General features: G+C 47.0%; 1 protein-coding gene and 1 long non-coding RNA gene across 4 annotated transcripts; both read right to left on the reverse strand.

Moving 5' to 3' along the window:
- Positions 1-2,804: 2,804 nt before the first annotated feature.
- Positions 2,805-7,627, reverse strand: LOC136556303 (GTPase-activating Rap/Ran-GAP domain-like protein 3). Its single transcript, XM_066549431.1, has 7 exons — positions 7,217-7,627; positions 6,629-6,693; positions 5,949-6,012; positions 5,661-5,687; positions 5,208-5,283; positions 4,319-4,440; positions 2,805-3,895 (listed from the first exon to the last, which is right to left on the reverse strand). The coding sequence occupies exons 1-6, from the start codon at positions 7,361-7,363 to the stop codon at positions 4,373-4,375; spliced, it is 447 nt and encodes a 148-aa protein (XP_066405528.1). The 5' UTR covers positions 7,364-7,627; the 3' UTR covers positions 2,805-3,895; positions 4,319-4,372.
- Positions 7,628-12,579: 4,952 nt separating this feature from the next.
- Positions 12,580-18,756, reverse strand: LOC136556304 (uncharacterized). Of its 3 annotated transcripts, XR_010783631.1 has the most exons (3): positions 18,031-18,756; positions 17,818-17,944; positions 12,580-15,975 (listed from the first exon to the last, which is right to left on the reverse strand). It is a non-coding gene; the product is annotated as an uncharacterized lncRNA (long non-coding RNA). The 3 variants fall into 3 exon arrangements; XR_010783629.1 differs by having other exon boundaries at positions 17,818-18,756; XR_010783630.1 differs by lacking the exons at positions 17,818-17,944; positions 18,031-18,756 and adding an exon at positions 16,344-17,803.
- Between the last annotated feature and the right edge of the window lie 1,605 nt (positions 18,757-20,361).

Genomic DNA, 20,361 nt, shown 5'->3' on the forward strand with positions numbered 1-20,361 from the left:
GGACTGCCAAGATCAAATCGAAAAGGGAAAGGACCAAAGTCCCCGCTCCAAATCCACACGCGCTCACCCGTTCGGCTGCTGCTTCCCGGCACAAAGATTCGTCCCTCGGCACCTCCTTGAAGCGATGCTCCGCGTATCCAAGCGCGCATCCAGGTGTTCGCCCAGACGCTGCGAGAAGCTCTCGCAGTCCTTCCATGAGACAGCCCCGGGAGCCCCCCATGCACCCCTCTTCTCAGCAGCTCCATGCAAAAGGGAGCTGAGGCGAAGCCTCCCCCTAAAATTGCCTCCCCCCCCCCCACCCCGCCGGCAGGAGCCGGCCCCTCATCATCCTCACAGCTCACACCTGGGGCTGCTCCGAGCCCCCCATCATCCTCACAGCTCACACCTGGCGCTGATGCCACTCTCCAACAGCGCCTCTCCCCGTCCAGCACACAGCCCGCTTCTCACAGACACAGAGCCAACAGACATCTGCTCCGGGTGCTGGCTGTTCTTAGTCCGTCTGTTTCCACAATTCAGACACGGACGTGCGCTGATGGCACTGAGGGAAAGCTTTCCAGTGCACAAAACTGTCATTCTGGTAGCACGCTTTGAGACGCCTTCAGAAAAAGCAGAATCAGCGCCACCTCCTAAGAGCCCTGCTGAGGAACCCCGCCCTCCTTGGGACACCCAATGCAGCAGAGCTCGAAAAACGAGGGCAAAAGTCAAGCTTGGAGTGGGAAAAGAGAATATAAATACAGCAGCCGTTAAAAAAAGCCTTCACACAGTAATAGTGGGAGCCGGTCACATTTCTTCTTTCCTTGCTCTCTGGAATGACATCAATACGAAGTAAAAAACCCACACGAAACCCAAGGCAGAGCTGGGATTTTACACGTCTTCCTTTTGGCTCTCGGGATGACAAGCGCCTCTTCCGGGACTGCGACACGATTTGGGCGCTGGCAGAGAACGGAGGCAAAAGGTGCCAGAGAGCCCCTTCTATCGCCTTCAGCCCCTGCAGCTGTTCTGAGGGTTCCAGGGCACAGCTCGGTCCGTTCCTAGATCAAAACCTCACGGCAATATCTTCAGAACTACTACCCATCTCCAGTCGGAACCTTCTACATTCCTGGAAACAAATGAGTGCGTAGAGAGGGTTTCTCCCCAGCTGAGTTTAGAGACCAATTCCTATTCTTTAGCAATACCTAGAAAACCGAACGCCTTGCCAGGTTTTAGCATCCTACACCCACTCACCCCTCCCTCCCTGTGCATTTGGTGGCAGCTTTGGGTCCCTCTGGGGGACGGCACCCAGCGTGACCCCCGCCCCTCGCCCGCCCCCCACCTGCTCCTGCACCGCAGTGGGGCTCCCTCTCCTGGGCACCTTGGGGTGCCCCCAACGGCATCAGAGCCCCGAGTCTTCACCCCCCCTTTTCCTGACCCCCAAAGAAGGCTCAGAACGAGTCCGCCTGCCCTGGACAGCAGCGCAGCGCTTCCCCCAAGCCCTTCCCACACGCGCATGGCCCCAGCAAGGGATTCTGCTGCAACAAGAAAGCGGGGGCAGCCCCCAGAAGGCTTGAGGTTCCTGCCCAGCCTCGCTGTCTCGGGCCGGGGGCAGCGAGAGAGGGAGCGGCACAGACGGCGGGGACGGCCCGGCACAGGGCGGGGGCCGCTCTCAGCGCGATGCCGGCAAAGCCGCAGCTCCGGCGCTGTCGGCCGGGCTGCTTGAGCGGCACGGGGGGATCCGCCGAGAGCCTCCGGCCCCGCGCGGGGACTCCTGCAAGGGCCCAGGGGCGCCGGGCTCCGGCCCTCGGGGCTTTATTCTCCGGCAGCCCGAGCCCCGCGGCTGCGGGGCAAAGAAGGAAAGGGGGCACGGGAAGAGAGGAGCGAGAGCAGGGCATGAGAAAGGGCGGCGAGGGAGCTCAGCTGTGCAGGAAAGCGGGACGGGAAGGGAAAGCCCGGGACGAGGGTATAGGGAGGCTGGGCAGAGGAAGGAGAGAGGGGGAACAGAAGGGAGTAGCGGGCTAGGGACAGGACAGGAAGGAGCCGGGTTTGTGGGGGGAGAGGGAATGGGGGAAAGGGAGCGAGAGAAGGCGAATACGGGGAGAAGGAAGGAGGGCTAGAGAGAGGGACAGGCGGGGAAGCCCCCCAGAGCCCCGGCTGCACCCCGAGCCCGGCCCGGCGCCTCGCCCTGCCCGGGATGCTGCGCTCGGCGGAGCTCGGCTCCCTCCGGAGACGCTCGGCTCGAGTCGGCTCTTGTCGCCTAAACTCGGCTATTGTCGCCTCAACTCGGCTCTTGTCGCCTGCATTCGCCTCTTCGGCAGAGCTCGGCTCGCTTCGGCCCAACTCCCAGCCGCTCTCTGCGTTCGGCGCGCCTCGGCTCCGCTCGCCTCGGCTCGGCTCCCTGAGGGCGGGCGGGCAAGCGCCGCCGCCTCACGTTCAGCTCGCCCGGCTCGGGGCTCTCCCGCTGCCGCGTCCCGCGGGCGGCCCGGTAATGGCGCGGACACGACCGGGAGCGCGGGCTCGGGCAGGAGCTCATTAGGCTGGGACCGCACTGGCGCTAATTAGCGCGCACGAGAGCGGCAGGCTCGCTTCGCCTGAGCTCGGCTCGCTTCGCTCCAGGCAGCCTCGGAAGCCTCGCCTCGGTTCGCTCGAGGCCGTCAGGGTCGGCCGCTCTCGCCTTGCTTCGGCCGAGCTCGTGCGATTCCCCCGAAGGCGGCGTCGTTCGGTTGTGTTTTTAGAAATATCTTTCTCTATCGATTGTATCTTTCTATAGTTAGATTTATATTTCTAGAATACTTCTATTAATCCAAATAAAAACCCCATCTCTAACCAAATAAATACACGAAAACACCTTCTTTTAAACGGTATCGAAATATTTTTATACTTTGTATAGTTGTACTCACATTTATAGATATAGTTTCTTTTGATGCAATCTATTAATAATTATCTATAATATCTATAAAATTCTAGACATGTATTTAAAGTATTATTTATATTATGTATCGTATCTACTGCTGCAACTGATTTTTTCTTGTAGTTTTAAACTTTATCTGTATGTATTTATGATATATTTGAGGACTTAGATTTCTACCTTCATATTCTTTGTATTTATCATTTTTATCATCAAAACCCTGCCTACTGACAAGTAAAAAAAACCGCTTTCTTTAATGACTTAAAAAATATTTTTATATTTATAATTTTCATATTTCTGTTTATAATTTGCTCTCTAGTACGTGATAACATACCTGCTCCTGCACCGCAGTGGGGCTCCCTCTCCTGGGCACCTCGGGGTGCCCCCAACGGCATCAGAGCCCCGAGTCTTCACCCCCCCTTTGCCTCTAGTTAGAAACTACACTGGAACTTTTTTCTGGAAACAAAGACACGACCTAAATCCTCTCCCCATGTCCCAGACAGATAGATGTTCAGTTCTTAGTTGACTGGGCAGCAGTTTCTTCAATAGAACGAGAAACAATATGGAAACGTTTTAGCTACAAGCAAATAGGCAAATCTGAACAAGGTCCTGGTGGCCAGCCGCTGCAGTTATTTTGAAGCCATTTTTTAAACAATCAAGTACTGATCCCACAAAAAATAAAGCAAAAAGCTGACTACTGGCTAAGAAAGAAGGAAAAATTAACTTTTGACGACAACAACAACATTCCAAGGACACAGGCTTTTTTCCAATCTCATACCTTATTACTACCTCTCTTGGGAATTCTCATCGTGGATCCCAAAAGGAATAAATCCCTCAGCGTGTCCTAAAGCACCAAGGAGCTACCTACAAGTGAAGGTGGCTACTTTCAGTGCAGACACAGCTGATGACACAGCAGTAGCGCAGTTCTATGCTGCCCAGGGATAATACTGTCTCCTCTTCTCCAGCAGCTGACTCTCTCCTGCCATGGTTTCTGTAAATGCATCAGAGCACGACCTTAAACACAAACAGGCAAGAAAACACCATCAGAAGTCTTTCATGAAGCACTACAAGAAGGGTTCCAAGCAGAGACCAACAGAATTTCAAGGAAGCAGTATGCAATTAAACCACCTCAGACTCGTTCAAGTATCCGGCAGGTAGATGGAACCAAAATGGAACCATTCAGAAACGACAAAGAAAACCTCCCCAAGTATTTATACAGGAGTCCTTAACGTCAGAAATGGGATGACAGGTTATGTTCAGATAAGATGAATGTTTATTTGGATGTAGAAATAAACTTCTCTCATGGTCCTTTGCCAAAAAATAGAACCTACAAGTGAACACCTACACCTGCCTAAAAAGACCTAACGAGCCCCTGGCAGCCACCGGCATCAAAGCACAGGGGATGTTTCTAATCCAGGCTAAGGAGAACAATATCACCTTTTGTTCTCTCCAGTTTGTTTCCTCTGCAGTCCTATTTGCTTCTTATGATTTTTACACTCTCTGTATCTTCTCGGGCAGCGCTGAGTCTGACGACCGGGATACGAGAGTCCTTCCCTGCCCTACGGAGAGAACCAGGAAAAAAAGTTAAAAAAAGAACAGGGCAGTTTGAAGTTAATACTTCCGACGAGAAGCAGCACCTGACAAACAGAGTGAACAAAGCGTGACACCTCCCTGGGGACAGAAGACTTACAAACTCTCCGGGATTTACAATCCTAGTAACCAAGCCCTTCAGCACAGCAGCCAAGTGTCCCATTAGGTGGTGCTGCACCAAAGAATGATCCGAGAGGTTCCAAAGAGTGAAACGCACGTTATTTTCCAAAGACGTAAAATTGTGCAAAATAACAAACTACAATAGATCTAAACTACAGGGCAAGAGTACAAGTGTTAACTTGAGGAGCTGGAACCATCCAGGTGAGCAACTGCTAACTGGATCCTCAACAGAGTTTGAGGAACCCTCCAGGATACAGAAGGGTTTTCCCCAGAAATTACACAGGCCGAGTTTTGACAGAAGTACACTTGGCCAGATGCTCAGAAACGTCACCCATCCTCCTCCGGGTGTCCTGAGAGAGCTGCGAATGGCTCTCACGTGGTTTGAGCTGGTTCTGTAAGGGCTCAGGGTGAATTTCACCAGATGCAACCAAACTGGGCAACACCCAGTGGGACAGAAGGAACCCAAAGCTTGTTTTACCCAAAGCTTGGGTAAGCAGAGCTCCAGCAAATACTGGGGAAACGGACAGAACAGGGTAACAAATAATAAACCTACCTTTTTTTTTTTTTTTTTTTTTTCAGATGAGCAAAACAATTAAGGAGAAGGTGAAAAACTCACCATGACTGAACATTTCATCACCTGTAAGCTGACCATCCTTAGCATAGAGGACTCCAAATTTAAAATTCACCAATCCCTGGGAAATAAAGCCAGATATTGTATGATAAACAGTCAAACAGAAGACATAACAATTTGTTCCTCTAAGGACTTTCATGTATGTACGTATCTTTGTATACATCCTACGCATTAGAACATACATTTTATACCATCTCCCAATACACAATAATTTACCTTTAAACTTTGATAGTATAGCATAAAATCATTAACTTATATTGGTGATCTATTATTATTAAGTTGGTGCTTCAAGTTATTTTTGCTGTCAGGTTCAAAAAAACATTACTTCTTTTTACTGTAACGAGCAATTGATTTAGAAGTCATCAAAAGCCCATCAAAATACAAAGATGTACTCACCGGACGGGTCTGTGAGCAAGAAGTAGTCAGGCTTGTACTCACCTCTTGCCCTTCAAGAACCAATAAATCCTGTCAACAAAAACAGCATCTTTAGCCCCCTCCTATTAAAGATTCTACAAGGATGATGGTTTTATTTGTGTTTAGAAGTTTGGATTTGAAATGGCCAGTTCAATGGATAAAGAGACAGTTTAAGTAGTATTAGATTATTATTATTATTATTATTATTATTAGCTACTGGAAGAAACAAACCAGTAGTATCTATACTTAATTACTTCTATTTCCAGCAAATCATAAAGAAAAAGAACCAAACAAAGAAAAGTCACTTCCTACCTTTTGTAGCTCAGGATGAAAAATGTCTCTTGGGCTCTTCTCCAGTTTCTCCAGACTCCTGGCACTGAAATGCAAAGGAACGAGTGCTTTAGAGGAGGGCAAGTGCACATTCCAACCCCGAACCACCAACCGATTGCAGTTACAGCGCTTACAAAATGAATCGTTCCCAGAGCCTCTGGGAAATGGAACGGTTGGTGCAACTGCCATTTCTTCCCCAAAATACTAACTTCCAACACTTCCTAAACTTAGTTTGCATTTTAAAAACAGAAATTAGGGAGACTCAGGGTGGAGATCAGGTTGAAATTGATTTCCTTCTAAAGCACAGGGCTCTGTTCCATCACCCTTCACTTTGGCTCCACACAGAATCACGGGGAGCATTTTAGGAGGGCCCAAGAACCAATTCTATTTCTTTCTTTTTTCTAGTTCTCTCTCTTCCTAAATCATTCAAGGCAAGTCAAATGAAAAATGACAAGTTCAGCATCAAATTCACACTTTTTCCCTTTGTCTGCTCAAGAACAGGCTTTAAAACCACTTCTTGCTGCCTTCAACGATTAAGACTTGTAAAACCATTTTTACATGTTGGATAGGTTTATCATAAAAACCACAGAACGCAAGCTCTGAATTACAGGAAAAGGTACACAGGCAAATATCTAAACTGATGGTGGCTTGTCAATCCATACCTTAATGGAGATTGCACTGAGAATGGTTTTGTGGGACTCCAAGGGAGACAGATTTTCTGAGTACCCTGAAAACAAGAAAAGCTAGGATATATTACAGGACATACCCACTTGTTCTGCATATTCAAATAGGATTATTAATAAAAACAATTAAGTTAAAAAAGAAGGAAGAAAACCAAGGTAATTTTACTCAGCTATATTTACTGCCGATTTAGAGAAAAAAAATAGTCACGGGTGCTGCAAAGAAAAAAAAAGTGAACCAGAAACGCCTACAGTAGAACTTTAAAACAATTGCTTGGATAAAAGCAGCTCATGGAACATGAAGTAGAAAAAAAGCGAAACCAGTATCAGACCTGCCTATTTTCTTACCATTGCACAAGAAAATCCGACAAGCGGTATAAAGTCACTGCCTAAAACCGATCCTAGGATGTAACCAAGAACAATTGAGGCATTTGCTAATCTAAACGGAAACCTTTTCCGGACCCTAGTGTCAAATCACACGTTTTGTCTTGCAGCAGCTCGAGGCTGGAGAGCATTTCCCCTGGGGGTCGGGAGGGTAGGGGCACAAGGGGCTGAGTTTGCGGATCGCACCTGTGCCAGCAGAAGGATCCAGCCCGGCGCTCCTTGCGCTCGCCATTCTCCGGGCCATCGCTGTGTTTTACTGCTCAGCGATGCCGCTCCATCTGTTTGCGTGGAAGAAAGAGCCACGAGCACTGAGGCACTCAGCAGCCGTGTCATTCCAGCCGCTCGTCCGCCCCCGCCCGCAGCAGCGGCAGCAGCCCGAGGGACACGGCTGCAGCTCGGCGGCTCCCGCGCCTCCGCCAGCCGCCGCACAGTGACCGCGGCAGCGCCCGGCGCCGCTCGCCCGGGGCGGCTCCTGCAGCTCCCGGCCCGCGGCAGCAAAGCACCGCCTGGCGCTCCGCCATCGGCGGGCGGCAGCGCGCCCCGCCCGAGCCGAGCCCCCGCCACCGGGACCGCTGAGCGAGGCCGAGGCACCGGGCGGACGCCCCTTCCGCGCCGCTCGGCTCCGTGCGGGCGGCCGGCCAGAGGCTTCGCCCCTCCAGCGTCGCTGCCGCGGCTCCGTCCCGCGCGGGAGAGGCGCCGGGAGCTCCCCGCGCCCAGCCCGCTCCCCCGGCGCGCGGCCGCCTCGGCCCGCCAGCCATTCATATGGCGCGTCGGCCGTTGCGTCAGACGCCGCGCTTTACGGCCGCAGGGCCTGCCGGGAGTTGTAGTCTCGGACTGACAGCCACCGCTCCGTTTTCCGCCACCGGGAGCTGCGGTCCCGCCGGGGGATCAAACGGCTCCTTCGCTCCTGGGCGCGGAAGCACCTTAGGCAGCACCGCCCCTCCCGAATGTCCTTTCTTTTCCACTCCAACTCTTTTTTCTTTTTTTCACTCTGTTTTTTCACCCCTTTTTCCACTTTCGCTCTTTCTTTTTCACTCTCACCCTTTTCCTTTTTCATTTTTTTTCTTCCTTTCTCTTCCTTCCTTTTTTTTTCTTCCTTTCCTTTTTCCTTTTCTTTCTTTCTGTCTGTCTTTCTTTCTTTCTGTCTTTCTCTTTCTGTCTCCCTTTGTCTATTTCTTTCTCTCTCTCTTTCTTTCTTTCTTTCTCTCACTCTCTTTCTGTCTCCTTCTTTCTGTCTCTATTTCTTTCTCTCGTTCTTTCTCTCGCTCTCTTTCTGTCTCTCTCTTTCTTTCTGTCTCTCTCTATTTCTTTCTCTCTCTTTCTCTCGCTCTCTTTCTCTTTCTTTCTGTCTCTCTCTATTTCTTTCTCTCTCTTTCTCTCGCTCTCTTTCTGTCTCTATTTCTTTCTCTCTCTCTTTCTTTCTCTTGCTCTCTTCCTGTCCCTCTCTTTCTTTCTTTCTGTCTGTCTTTCTCTATTTCTTTCTCTCTTTATTTCTTTCTCTCGCTCTCTTTCTGTCTCTCTCTTTCTGTCTGTATTTCTTTCTCTCTCTCTTTCTTTCTCTCACTCTCTTTCTGTCTCTATTTCTTTCTGTCTCTTTCTTTCTTTCTTTCTTTCTTTCTTTCTTTCTTTCTTTCTTTCTTTCTTTCTTTCTTTCTTTCTTTCTTTCTTTCTTTCTTTCTCTCTTTCTCTCTTTCTCTCTTTCTCTCTTTCTCTCTGTCTCTCTCTCTCTTTCTTTCTTTCTCTCTTTAATCATTTCTCTCTTTCTTTCCCTGTATTTCTAATCTTGGATTTCCATTCTAGCTTTAGAATAAAAAAGCAGCAGTAGAAACGTTCAGGCTACCGGGGAGTGCAAAAAACCCCAAAACGGTAATGATTTTAGGAAAACTATTTCCTCCATGGGAGCTGAAATTTTCTACAGCTGCAGGTGACATAGAGCTTTTATTTCTTCTTCTAGATAGTTGATACTTAATACTCTATTTATACAGCGCCCCCTGCCGTCTGCTTTGGCGCACTGCAGGCACAGCGCCCCCTGCCGTCTGCATGGGCGCACTGCAGGCACAGCGCCCCCTGCCGTCTGCATGGGCGCACTGCAGGCACAGCGCCCCCTGCCGTCTGCGCCGGCGAACTGCAGGCACAGCGCCCCCTGCCGTCTGCGCCGGCGAACTGCAGGCACAGCGCCCCCTGCCGTCTGCATGGGCGCACTGCACGCAGAGTGCCGCCTAATGACGTCAGCCCGTCGACACGGCGCTCCGTCCCGGACACGCCCACTCGGGAGGCCGTCGCGATCTTGTGCGGCATTCCGTGACGGCCACGGCGCTGCCAGCCTATATGGCACAATTTTACGGCAGTCGCGCTTTACGGCAGTTTTGCGACAGTCGCGCTTTACGGCCCCTTTTATGACAGTCGCGCTTTACGGCAGTTTTGCGACAGTCGCGCTTCACGGCCCCTTTTGCGACAGTCGCGCTTTACGGCAGTTTTGCGACAGTCGCGCTTTACGCCCCCTTTTGCGACAGTCGCGCTTTACGACCCCTTTTGCGACAGTCGCGCTTTACGGCCCCTTTTACGACAGTCGCGCTTTACGGCCCCTTTTGCGACAGTCGCGCTTTACGGCCCCTTTTACGACAGTCGCGCGTCACGGCCCCTTTTGCGACAGTCACGCTTTACGGCCCCCTTTGCGACAGTCGCGCTTCACGGCCCCTTTTGCGACAGTCGCGCTTTACGGCAGTTTTGCGACAGTCACGCTTTACGGCAGTTTTGCGACAATCGCGCTTTACGGCCCCTTTTACGACAGTCGCGCTTTACGACCCCTTTTGCGACAGTCGCGCTTTACGGCCCCTTTTTACGACAGTCGCGCTTTACGACAGTCGCGCTTTACGGCCCCGTTTGCGACAGTCGCGCTTTACGGCCCCTTTTACGACAGTCGCGCTTTACGGCAGTTTTGCGACAGTCGCGCTTTACGACACCTTTTGCGACAGTCGCGCTTTACGGCCCCTTTTACGACAGTCGCGCTTTACGGCACCTTTTGCGACAGTCGCGCTTTACGGCACTACCCTTTATGGAACTTTTATGGTACTTTACAGCACTTTACGGTTTTTATTTTGTTTTTAATTTATTTTAAATTTATTTTAATTTTTTAATTTTATTTTTTACTTAATGTTTATTTTAAATTTTTCTATTTTTAAAGCTTTTTATTTTATTTTTAAAATTTTATTTACTTATTATTTTTAATTTTTCTATTTTTAAAGCATTTATTTTTTATTTTTATTTTTTATTTAAATTTTATTTTTATTTTTTCTATTTTAAAAGCTTTAATTTTATTTTTTAATTTTATTTTTATTTTTCTATTTTTAAAGCTTTCTGTATTTTTCTAATTTTATTTTTTATTTTTAATTTTTCTATTTTTAAAGGTTTTTAGTTTTTTTTATTTAGTGCTGCCCAGACCAACTCAAGCGGGTGATTGTGGTGGTGTTTGAGGGTCTTGCATTACGGCACTACCTTTTATGGAATGATTACAGCACTTTACAGCACGTTACAGTTTTTATTTTGTTTTTCATTTATTTTAAATTAATTTTGTTTTTTTTAATTTTACTTAATTTTTATTTTTAATTTATATATTTTTAAAGCATTTTTATTTTTTTAATTTTATTTTTTATTTACTTATTATTTTTAATTTTTCTATTTTTAAAGCTTTTTTTAAATTTTATTTTTTATTTAATTTCTATTTTTACTTTTTCTATTTGTAAAGCTTTTATTTTATTTTTTAATTTTTTATTTTTAATTTTTCTATTTTTAAAGCTTTTATTTTATTTTTCTATTTTTTATTTACTTAGTTTTAATTTTTCTATATTTAAAGGTTTTTATATTATTTTATTTTATTTTTTATTTACTTACTATTTTTAATTTTTCTATTTCTAAAGCTTTTTATTTTAATTTTTTAATCTTATTTTTTATTTTAGTTTTAATTTTTCTACTTTTAAACCATTTATTTTTTATTTTTATTTTTTATTTAATTTTTATTTTTATTTTTTTATTTTTAGAGCTTTAATTTTATTTTTTAATTTTATTTCTTATTTTTCTATTTTTATAGCTTTTATTTTATTATTCTAATTTTATTTTTTATTTATTTTTTATTTTTAATTTTTCTATTTTTAAAGCATTTATTTTGTTTTTTAATTTTATTTTTTATTAAATTTTTATTCTTAATTTTTCTATTTTAAAAGATTTTATTTAATTTTTTAATTTTTTATTTTTTATTTTTCTATTTTTAAAGGTTTTTAGTTTTTTTTATTTAGTGCTGCCCAGACCAACTCAAGCTGGTGATTGTGGTGGTGTTTGAGGGTCTTGCATTACGGCACTACCTTTTCGGGAACTCTTACAGCACTTTACAGCACTTTACAGTTTTTGGTTTTCATTTATTTTAAATTAATTTTGTTTTTTTTTAATTTTATTTAATTTTTATTTTTAATTTTTTTATTTTTAAAGCATTTTATTACATTTTATTTGGTGCTGCCCAAACCTGCTGTAGTGCATTTTTATACTTTGTAATACTTTGAAGTAATTTTGTTTTGTATCCCCATATTTTTCCCAAATGGTTTATCCCCAACTGTACCCCCCTCCTTCTACCTGTGTTATCCCTCTCCCGGGATGAGATCATCCCCAAACCCCCACCCTGCCTCTCTGTCAATCACTCAGCCTCCCATCCCTCCATGCAGAAGTTTCAGTCCAAGTCGTCGAGTGATGAGCCAGAGGCCAGGGGTCAGTCCCCCAAGCCTTGCCCCATACGCTGTCCTGTATGTCTGGATCCCCCAGCATCCATCCCTTAGGGTCACTTAATGGTTGGTAAAATGTTATCTACTTTGGGTTTCCACCTCCCTTTAAAGGTGACCTTGGCACATCTCCCTGGGGCTCTCGGCAGGAGGCCCCTGAGGTGCAGGAGCTCCTTTGGGACTCCTAATAAAACCTTGGATTAACCCCTGCTAAGAGTCAGCCCTTTATCATCTACCGCTGTCTCTGGTGTCTCTTGTGCTGCACAGGGGCCCAGCTCAGGTGCCCTCAGCACCCTTGGGGGACAGAGAGTGTCTCCCCCCAGCCCAGGTGCCCTCAGCACCCTCGGGGCACACACAGAGAGTGTCTCCCCCCAGCCCAGGTGCCCTCAGCACCCTCGGGGCACACACAGAGAGTGTCTCCCCCCAGCCCAGGTGCCCTCAGCACCCTCGGGGCACACACAGAGAGTGTCTCCCTGCCAGCCCAGGTGCCCTCAGTACCCTCGGGGCACACACAGAGAGTGTCTCCCCCCAGCCCAGGTGCCCTCAGTACCCTCGGGGCACACACAGAGAGTGTCTCCCCCCAGCCCAGGTGCCCTCAGCACCCTCGGGGCACACACAGAGGGTGTCTCCCCTCTCTCGGCCGTGTCGGGGCTGCCCCCCCGGTGTCTGCCGACTCAGGACCGGCCGAGGGTTACTGAGAGGCTCGCACAAACCCGCTCGGCTGCTGATTGTGGTGATGAGGGTCCCCAGGACGAGGGAAGAGACGAGAATCTTGACTCCACCTTTCAGAAGGCTGAAATATTATTTTATCATCTCTATTATATTAAAAGAAAATGAGATAGTAGAACTATACTAAAAGAGCAAGGAGACATCAGAAAGCTGGAAAGGAATGAATAATAAAAACCTGGGACTGCTCACAGCCCCGACGCAGCTGGACCATGATTGGTCATCAAGTAGAAACAATGCACAGGAGACCAATCCAAGATGCCCCTCTTGCTAAACCATCTCCAGCCCACACTCCACAGCCAGCAGATTGTTACTGGTTCCATTTCTGTTCTGAGGCTTCTCAGGAGAAAAATCCCAGCAAAAGGATTTTCATCAAACACGTCAGTGCCAGGTGATGGCACAGGCAGCATCGGCCGGCCGAGGTCACTGTGTCATCCCTGCCAGCCCAGGTGTCACAGCAAGGAGGAGAGAGTTCACCCTGTACTCACCCTGTGCTCACCCAGCCCTGCCAAGGGACCGGCTGCCAAAACAGAGCCGTGCCATGCATGCCAGTGTCTGCATGGCAGAGAGAGGACATGAAAAGCCGCTGAGGAAGCTGCCACCTCCTCGCTGAGCTCTGCCCTGCAGGCCGGGCCATGGGCAGCCACTTTGGGAAGGCTGCATTTGCTGCCCATCAGCTGCTCTGTGTCTGACAGGAATTGAAATAGCCCAGGTTTGGGTTGGTGCTGAGCAGAGGGCAGGGAGGAGAAAGGGAGAAGGCTGTGCTGCAGGCCAGGTGGATCCAGGCAGAGCCAATTTGGGCAGCAGCCTTGTCTAACAGCATTTCACTTTCCACTTCTACTACATTACATTTCATTTTGCACTTCTGCTAGAACTGCATGTCAACAGCTTTCAAATATCCTCCTCAGTCCCAGCAGCCTGCTTGAAAGTGCTGTGTCTTTATCAGACCATTGATGGTCCTTCTGAAATGTGAGTCTCACTGGCTGCATCCAAACCTTGTGCTTGAACAGCATTCCTAAAAATTAAAGCAGATTGGGCCTTTGGGGAAGAAGGGGCTGCAAAGCATCTCCTAAAGCATTTTCTACTCCAATTTCATTGTGAGGAAATACACCTGAAGGATGATGCAGGGATTAGGATTGAGACAAAGATGAGTTTGGTAGGTCAATTTTACTTTGAGAGCTTGAGAAGCACAGGAAGCCCAAGTGATGATCCCAGAGGGTTGAACACAGAGGTTTCACCCTCCCAGATATACAAGGGCCTTACCTTAAAACCACTGCTCACAGCACACAGCTGTCTCAACACTGCATTAATGTTTTCTCCTCTTTGTGCATGTGTAGAATTGAAATCCCTCTTGGGGAAGAAGCTTATTCCAAGTAAATTCCGAAACTATCAGCTGAAAAAAACCCTGAAATGTTCTTTCCTCTCCTTGTATATTTTTAAAGCCTTTGACATTTGAAACACTGTTCCCCTGCAAGGCCTTTTCCTAAATCCCAGCTTCTCAGAAGGCCCAAGGGGACAGGGTTGGCCAAGGGTGGAGCTGTTCTGGATTTGTTGGTGGTGCCTTGTAGTGAACGGTGTGTTCAGAGCTGCTCTGCTGGTTCTGCCTATCACTTTGACAGGGAAGGAGTGTGCTGGGATATGATAAATCACTAAATTGTCACTTCTAAATGCTGCTTGCAATGAAAACATTGTGTATAAACCCTCCTAAATGGTGTTAAATTTGTCTGCTGTATTTCTTCCCTCCCACCCCACCACTGCTGCTCTAAGAGCCCGTAGTAGCTCAGTCTTTCTTTGTGTTTTGTTTGACATTTATGCCCACTTTCCCCAAAGCTCTGGGGGTTCTTTTTAAAATATGATATCGATTTTTTTCTTGGTTTTAAAAAAAACCTGAAATACACACACTAAAGAAGCAGGTCTCCATGGCTCAGCCCTGAGTGGTAAAGGAAGAGCAACAGGAAGGGTGGTTTGTGGTGCTGGAGAAAGTCTCTGCCAGGCTTAAAGGAGCATCCCACTTCCACAGATGACTTTTTTTTTTTTTTTTTTAATGAGTTATGGTGCTGGCAAGATCTGGAAAGAGTGCAAGTCCCTCATTCCAGTTTGGATGTCTTGTTTTAAGAAATGTGTTCTTTCAGTTCTTGGAGAGCATAGTTCTGGATTCATCCTCACATCCTCCAGTCTTGGTGGCTCTGTTGTTTTTTTATTTCCCTTTCTCTGCCCTTTTCCCTGCACTCACTCCCCTGATGGCTGCAGGGGATGTGATTCAGGCACTCATCACTGCTCTGCAGCTGCTTTACAGAGCTAAAACTGACTGGGTCTCTCACCCTCCTCTCATAGCAGTGGTGCAGAGTGAGGCACATGGCAGGGCAGGGCTTTTAGCTGTTGTTTTATCTTCTGGTTTGATGTTTAACACATGAGGCAGAACCCCAAGCCCCTGCTCACCATGTCAGGCTAGGCTGCAGGGGAGCACATTGACAGCAATACAGTGGCTGCACCACAACCACCATCAATCAATCCGATAGAAAAAGGGTTTAAGGCTTCTAACAGTGCCATGGTGACTGAGCTGAGCCCAACCTGGGTCTAGCTTAATCCCTGATCTGTGTAAAGCCCTCTTCTGTGCTTTCCTGAGGCTGGGACAGCTGGAGAGGTTGCTCTCCATGAGCACAGGATGGCAGCTGTGGGCTGAAACTCGCTGAGCTGCCTCCCCAGTAGGGGATGGGCTTGTGAGGGATTTAAAAGAAAAAACATTACCATGTCTTTGTCAGTCTGCCATGCTCACTTAAGCTGGCTGTTGGTGATTTGTAGTATTTTTTAAAAGAAAAACCAAATGCTTTCCCTTTACAAGGAAATATGCTATGAAGAGGGCTTCAAAGGAAAGATGATTAGTTACTATCCAACTGTTGCTAAATTCATTGCTTGATGGTCCATATACTGCATCTTTTAATGTTACTGATACAGACCATTCCCAAGCTGTTTGATAATTATTTATCAGCCATCTGCATCAGCATCATCTGCATGACCAGTGATGGCCAAAAAGCAGGAAGGAGAGAAAGGGCTTAAGCTGTAGGCAGGAAAGGGAAGGCAGAAACCAAGCAGCAAACAATTGGCACCTGGGCTCCATTGAAGACTAAAAGTGGGAAAAAATGGCTTACTTGAAAAATCTGCCTATTGTGTGTGCAGTCTCCAAGGGGAAACAAACAAACCCATTCAAAGGAAGGGAAAAAAAGGCAAAGAATTAAAAAATCCTTGTGCTGTTATGCAGAATTGGGGGGTTTACCTCTTCCCAATCTCTTCCCAGTCTCAGGCAGAAATATTTCTATAACCAAACCATCTCCCTTTTTAAAGCATTTAGCTGGATTGAGTAATTTCTTAAGTCCTCCATCATCAGGACCCGTTTGGGTTTGGCAGCTCAAACACCTTGGCAAGGCCAGGACAACTTCAGTGGTTCTCCCTGTCCTGAAAGAGAGGAGAAAAGGGAAGTTAAGCTCACTGCAGAATCAAAGCCTCCTGCATTTCATCTTTTGGCTTAGATTGCTCACCATGGAGTATGAGCCATAAAAAAAGGGGAGGTGGCACCAAATTGAATTAAAAAGTGCCCTTTCCCAGTGCTTTTATTCCAGACATTCAAAGGAAGCTCATTTTTCTTCTAGCATTCTTTCCCTCATTTTAGCAGAACCATTCTCATCCCAGACCCCACTCAGCAGTTGTTCAATCTTTTGGCACTGGATCTGGACAAAGGAAGGGACACATCTGGGTCACAGGAAAGCACAGAGGGAAACCCTCCAAAACTGGCCAGAGAAAAAAGGAAATGCAGGAAGACTTACCTGCAGCTGGATGCTCTTTGCACTGGGCTTCCTTTAAAGGAATGGATTTGCTGCTAAACACATCTCAGGCTCAGATGTGACCAGGGAGAAGGTGGGATGGAGATGAGGAGTCAGACATGGAATAACCAGGGAGATGCAGGGCCCAGGAACATGAAGGATGGAGAAGAGAAGAAACAGGGATTGTTCTCCTTGTTTAGATCCATCAGTGCTGGGAACTTGGGAAGCATATGAGGGTACCAGAGGGATGCTGGGCAGGAGCAGGAGAACTCCAGGATAAGGGCAAGCTGCTCCCACTCCAGGGCTGGGCCAGGGAAGGAGGGGAATTATTTCTCTCCCCTTTCCAGTGGGATGCAGGTGCCACCCCATGCAGAGGCAGGAAAACTGCCTTGCAATCAAGTACAAAACCTGCCTGGCAAGCCCAGGATGCCAGCAGCCGTTTCTCCTGGATTTCCTGCTTACAGGCATTTTAAGCTTGCTTTGTCTCAAAATGCCCTTTTTTGCCAAGGGCATTCCCATTTCTTCTGGATCCTGAACAGAGGTTTGGAAAACTGACTTTGATGAGGGAACTGTTTTGTATTTTGATCCGTGTTAACTTGGAGTTTCCCTTGGCACCAAAATCAGGGGGTGAACCCAACCCTTGAAAGGCCATAAGATCCTAACTATCCAATCCCCAATCCCCTCAGCATTGGCTTGTGGAACCTTCTCAGGGTTAATGTAGCAAATTAAGGGTTTGGCAAGTTCAGGATCGAAACAACCAAAAAGATTTGTGAAAAAGAAACTGAACTGAGGCTGGCTAAAAGCTGACGACTCATTACAACAATTCAGTGAAAAAGAAGCAGGATTGATCCTGTGAAAAACGCCAATCACTTGTTTTTACACTTTTAAAAGGTTAACAGTAATTAAATGGTTACAAAAATAATAATACAATTAGAGTAATAATAATTTGGACAAATTAAATTAGGACAATATGAGACAATAGAGACAAAGAGTTACGGACGTCCGGGTACCTTTTTCTGGGCAGCATAAGCCCGAAAAAGGACCCCCGTTAACAAAGGATTAACCCTTAAAAACAACAGCCTGTTGCATATTCATACACCTCATACCTGATGCATAAATTCCATTCAAACACAGGATTCTGTCTGGTCATCATCAACTTCGTCCTCTGAATCCTAACAGTGCCTTCGAGGCAGGAAGAAGTTAATTTCTTCCAATAAGAGAGCAATAAATTCTTTTGCTCTGAAAGATTTAGGTGTCCTGTGGCTGCTATCTCACTGCGAGTCCTTGCTTTAAAAAAAGTCTCCAACATAGCATAGTTTCTATTTTAACATTTTGTTATAACCTAAAACTATATTTAACACACTATTTAAGAGAATTAATACAGCATTACTCTCTAACACAACAAACACCATATTCATTTTAATATTTGCGAAAAGCTACTCACAAAATACGCATTTTTCACATTTTCAATACTCACCAAGCCATCTGGCCAGAGTTCTGTGCCCACCGAGGACACAGAAACCAGCAGGGACCTTCCTCCCATTCTCCAGCACAGGCGGCTTCCCTCCACACGCAGGGAGCTGCAGCCACTCAGGGAACACCGACTTAGTCACAACAGGAGAGGCACAAGGATAATCTGGAACTCGTTGCGACCTCAATGCCGCCCAGACCCAGGAGAAAGCACTCTTACCATCAGACGGAGCGGGGTATTTCCTGTACCGCCCTCTCTTCGCCCTACCCAAGGCGCATGAGCACACTGCCGCCATCATTGGAAGGGCAAGTGAGTGCCGCCCTCAGCCGCCATCTTGGGTGTGGCGTAAAAGTGACCCTTTTTTGTCTCCCCTTTCCAATTTTCACCCTCAGCAGAGGCAGGAAAACTGCCTTGCAATCAAGTACAAAACCTGCCTGGCAAGCCCAGGATGCCAGCAGCCGTTTCTCCTGGATTTCCTCTCCGCAATCTTTGGTACTGGCAGAAGCCACTCCCGGCCGAGCCGCCATCTTTGTTGTGGTACCCTTAAGCATCCCCCGCTCCTCACACAGGCGTTTCTCTTGCTGGCTGCCTCAACCCGGTCCCGACGCCGATCCCGTGCTCTCAGCGCCATTTTCTGCTGCTTTTCCCGGCGGGAGAAAACGGTTGGCGGGGTCAGCGGCACCGGAACCCCGCGAACCGCGGCAGGGAGCGGCGGAGACGCCTCTGCCGGAGTCCTGCCGCGGCCGCCATCTTGAGTGCGGCTGGAGCCCGACCCGGCTCACGCAGGATCCTGGTACGCGGGCGCTTCGCCATCTTGAAACGGGAGCTCTGTCCCCTCCGCGCCTCCGCCGCCCGCCGAAACCGGCCCCGCCGCTGTCGTTCTTCCCAGCCACCGCCCCGCACGGCGGCCCCTCAAGCCCGGCCGCGCCCCTTTGCACTCCTCGCTGTGCTTCACCGCTCCCCTCTGTGCACAGCACCGTGCCCACAAGGTGGCAGCACCGTCCCCCGCCCGGGCCGGGCCGGACGCGCCTTGGGGCAGGCAGGGAACGGAGACCGAAGCTGCCGGAGATTGATTTTGGATTGATTCCCTTCAGCCTCAGCAGCTGTTCCTACGGTTTAAGGGCACTCGATTGGTTCATTCCTAGGTAAAAACGTTATAACATTGGTTTCAAAACGACTACGCATCTCTAGTCAGAGTTTCCTACATTCCTGTATACAATAGAATGGATAGATTCTTTCCAAATGGTTTTAGAAATAAATTCGAATTCTTTGCCAATACCTATAAAAAACCGAAAAACTTGACAGGTTTTGGTGTTCTACTCTCACCCCCTCCGTGTGAATTTTCTGGCAGCTTTTGGTCCCTCTGGGGCAGGGTAACCCAGCACGACCCCCCCTCATTCCCCACTCACCTGCTCCTCCATCACAGCCTGGTGTGACCGCGTTCACAGGAGTCTGAGGATGAGGGAAGAGACGAGGAGTTGACTCCATGTTTCAGAAGGCTTGATTTATTATTTTATGATCTATATTCTATTAAAAGAATAGAAGAAAGGATTTCAGCAGAAGGCTAGCTAAGAATAGAAAAAGAAAGAATGATTTCACAAAGGCTTGTGTCTCGGACAGAGAGTCCGAGCCAGCTGTGATTGGCCATGAATTAGAAACAACCACATGAGACCAATCACAGAGTTATGAATAAGAAGCTTGACTAGGCCAATATTCAAGCAGCAATCAATTTATTATTTATTATGGTAAAGTATGAGCAATACAGCTCTGGGTACAGTGGGGGAAGTGTTCCCTCCAACTGCACACCAATAGTTGAGGCTTACAGGTATTTATAGGGGTACTCATCAGCTTTTTCAGCAGTGTCTATTTCTAATTTTTACTCATCAGCAATTTTCATTCTAAAATTATTACATCACAATTCTATACACTATTGTGATTTGAATTTCTCAGGATGTATTTTCAAAGGAGTATCCCCAGATGGTGGCGGTCCAGTTTCCGAAAGGAGAAAGATGAATCCCATCTGGTGGAGTCCAGCTCCCCAGATGTGTCCACCTTTTAATTGCAGAGGCTATAAATCTAACAACAGTGATGTCCAGCTTCCCTTTGGTTGAAACCATAAATCCTTGAGGTGATGTTCATCTTCCTTTCTCAAACTGTTTTTCTCTGCTTCCATAAGGTGTGTGATAAGCATATTTCCTTTATATATATTCCAAAGCTATAGTTTCAAGGATACAAGCAATATTCTAAAATTATACTTCAAAAGATTATTATTGAAGAGCTTTTTTATGGATTAAATGCAAGCAAAAAGCAACATCCTTAACACCTTAATTCCAATGCTCCTAAATCAACCAGAGTTAATTGCAAACAAAAGATAGGTTCAAAGGCCTTTTTCCATGCTTTATTTTCATCAGTTATTATTAGAATTCACAACTATCCCATTATCGATGTCCACACATTTCGCATTCGCAAGTACACACTTGGCCTGTTTGTACCTGACACGGAACACAGCTTTGTATTTCACAACAGATCCCCCTGTTGCGTTCCACAGCA

This window comes from Molothrus aeneus, chromosome 4, assembly GCF_037042795.1.
Source record: "Molothrus aeneus isolate 106 chromosome 4, BPBGC_Maene_1.0, whole genome shotgun sequence".
NCBI lineage: Eukaryota > Metazoa > Chordata > Aves > Passeriformes > Icteridae > Molothrus > Molothrus aeneus.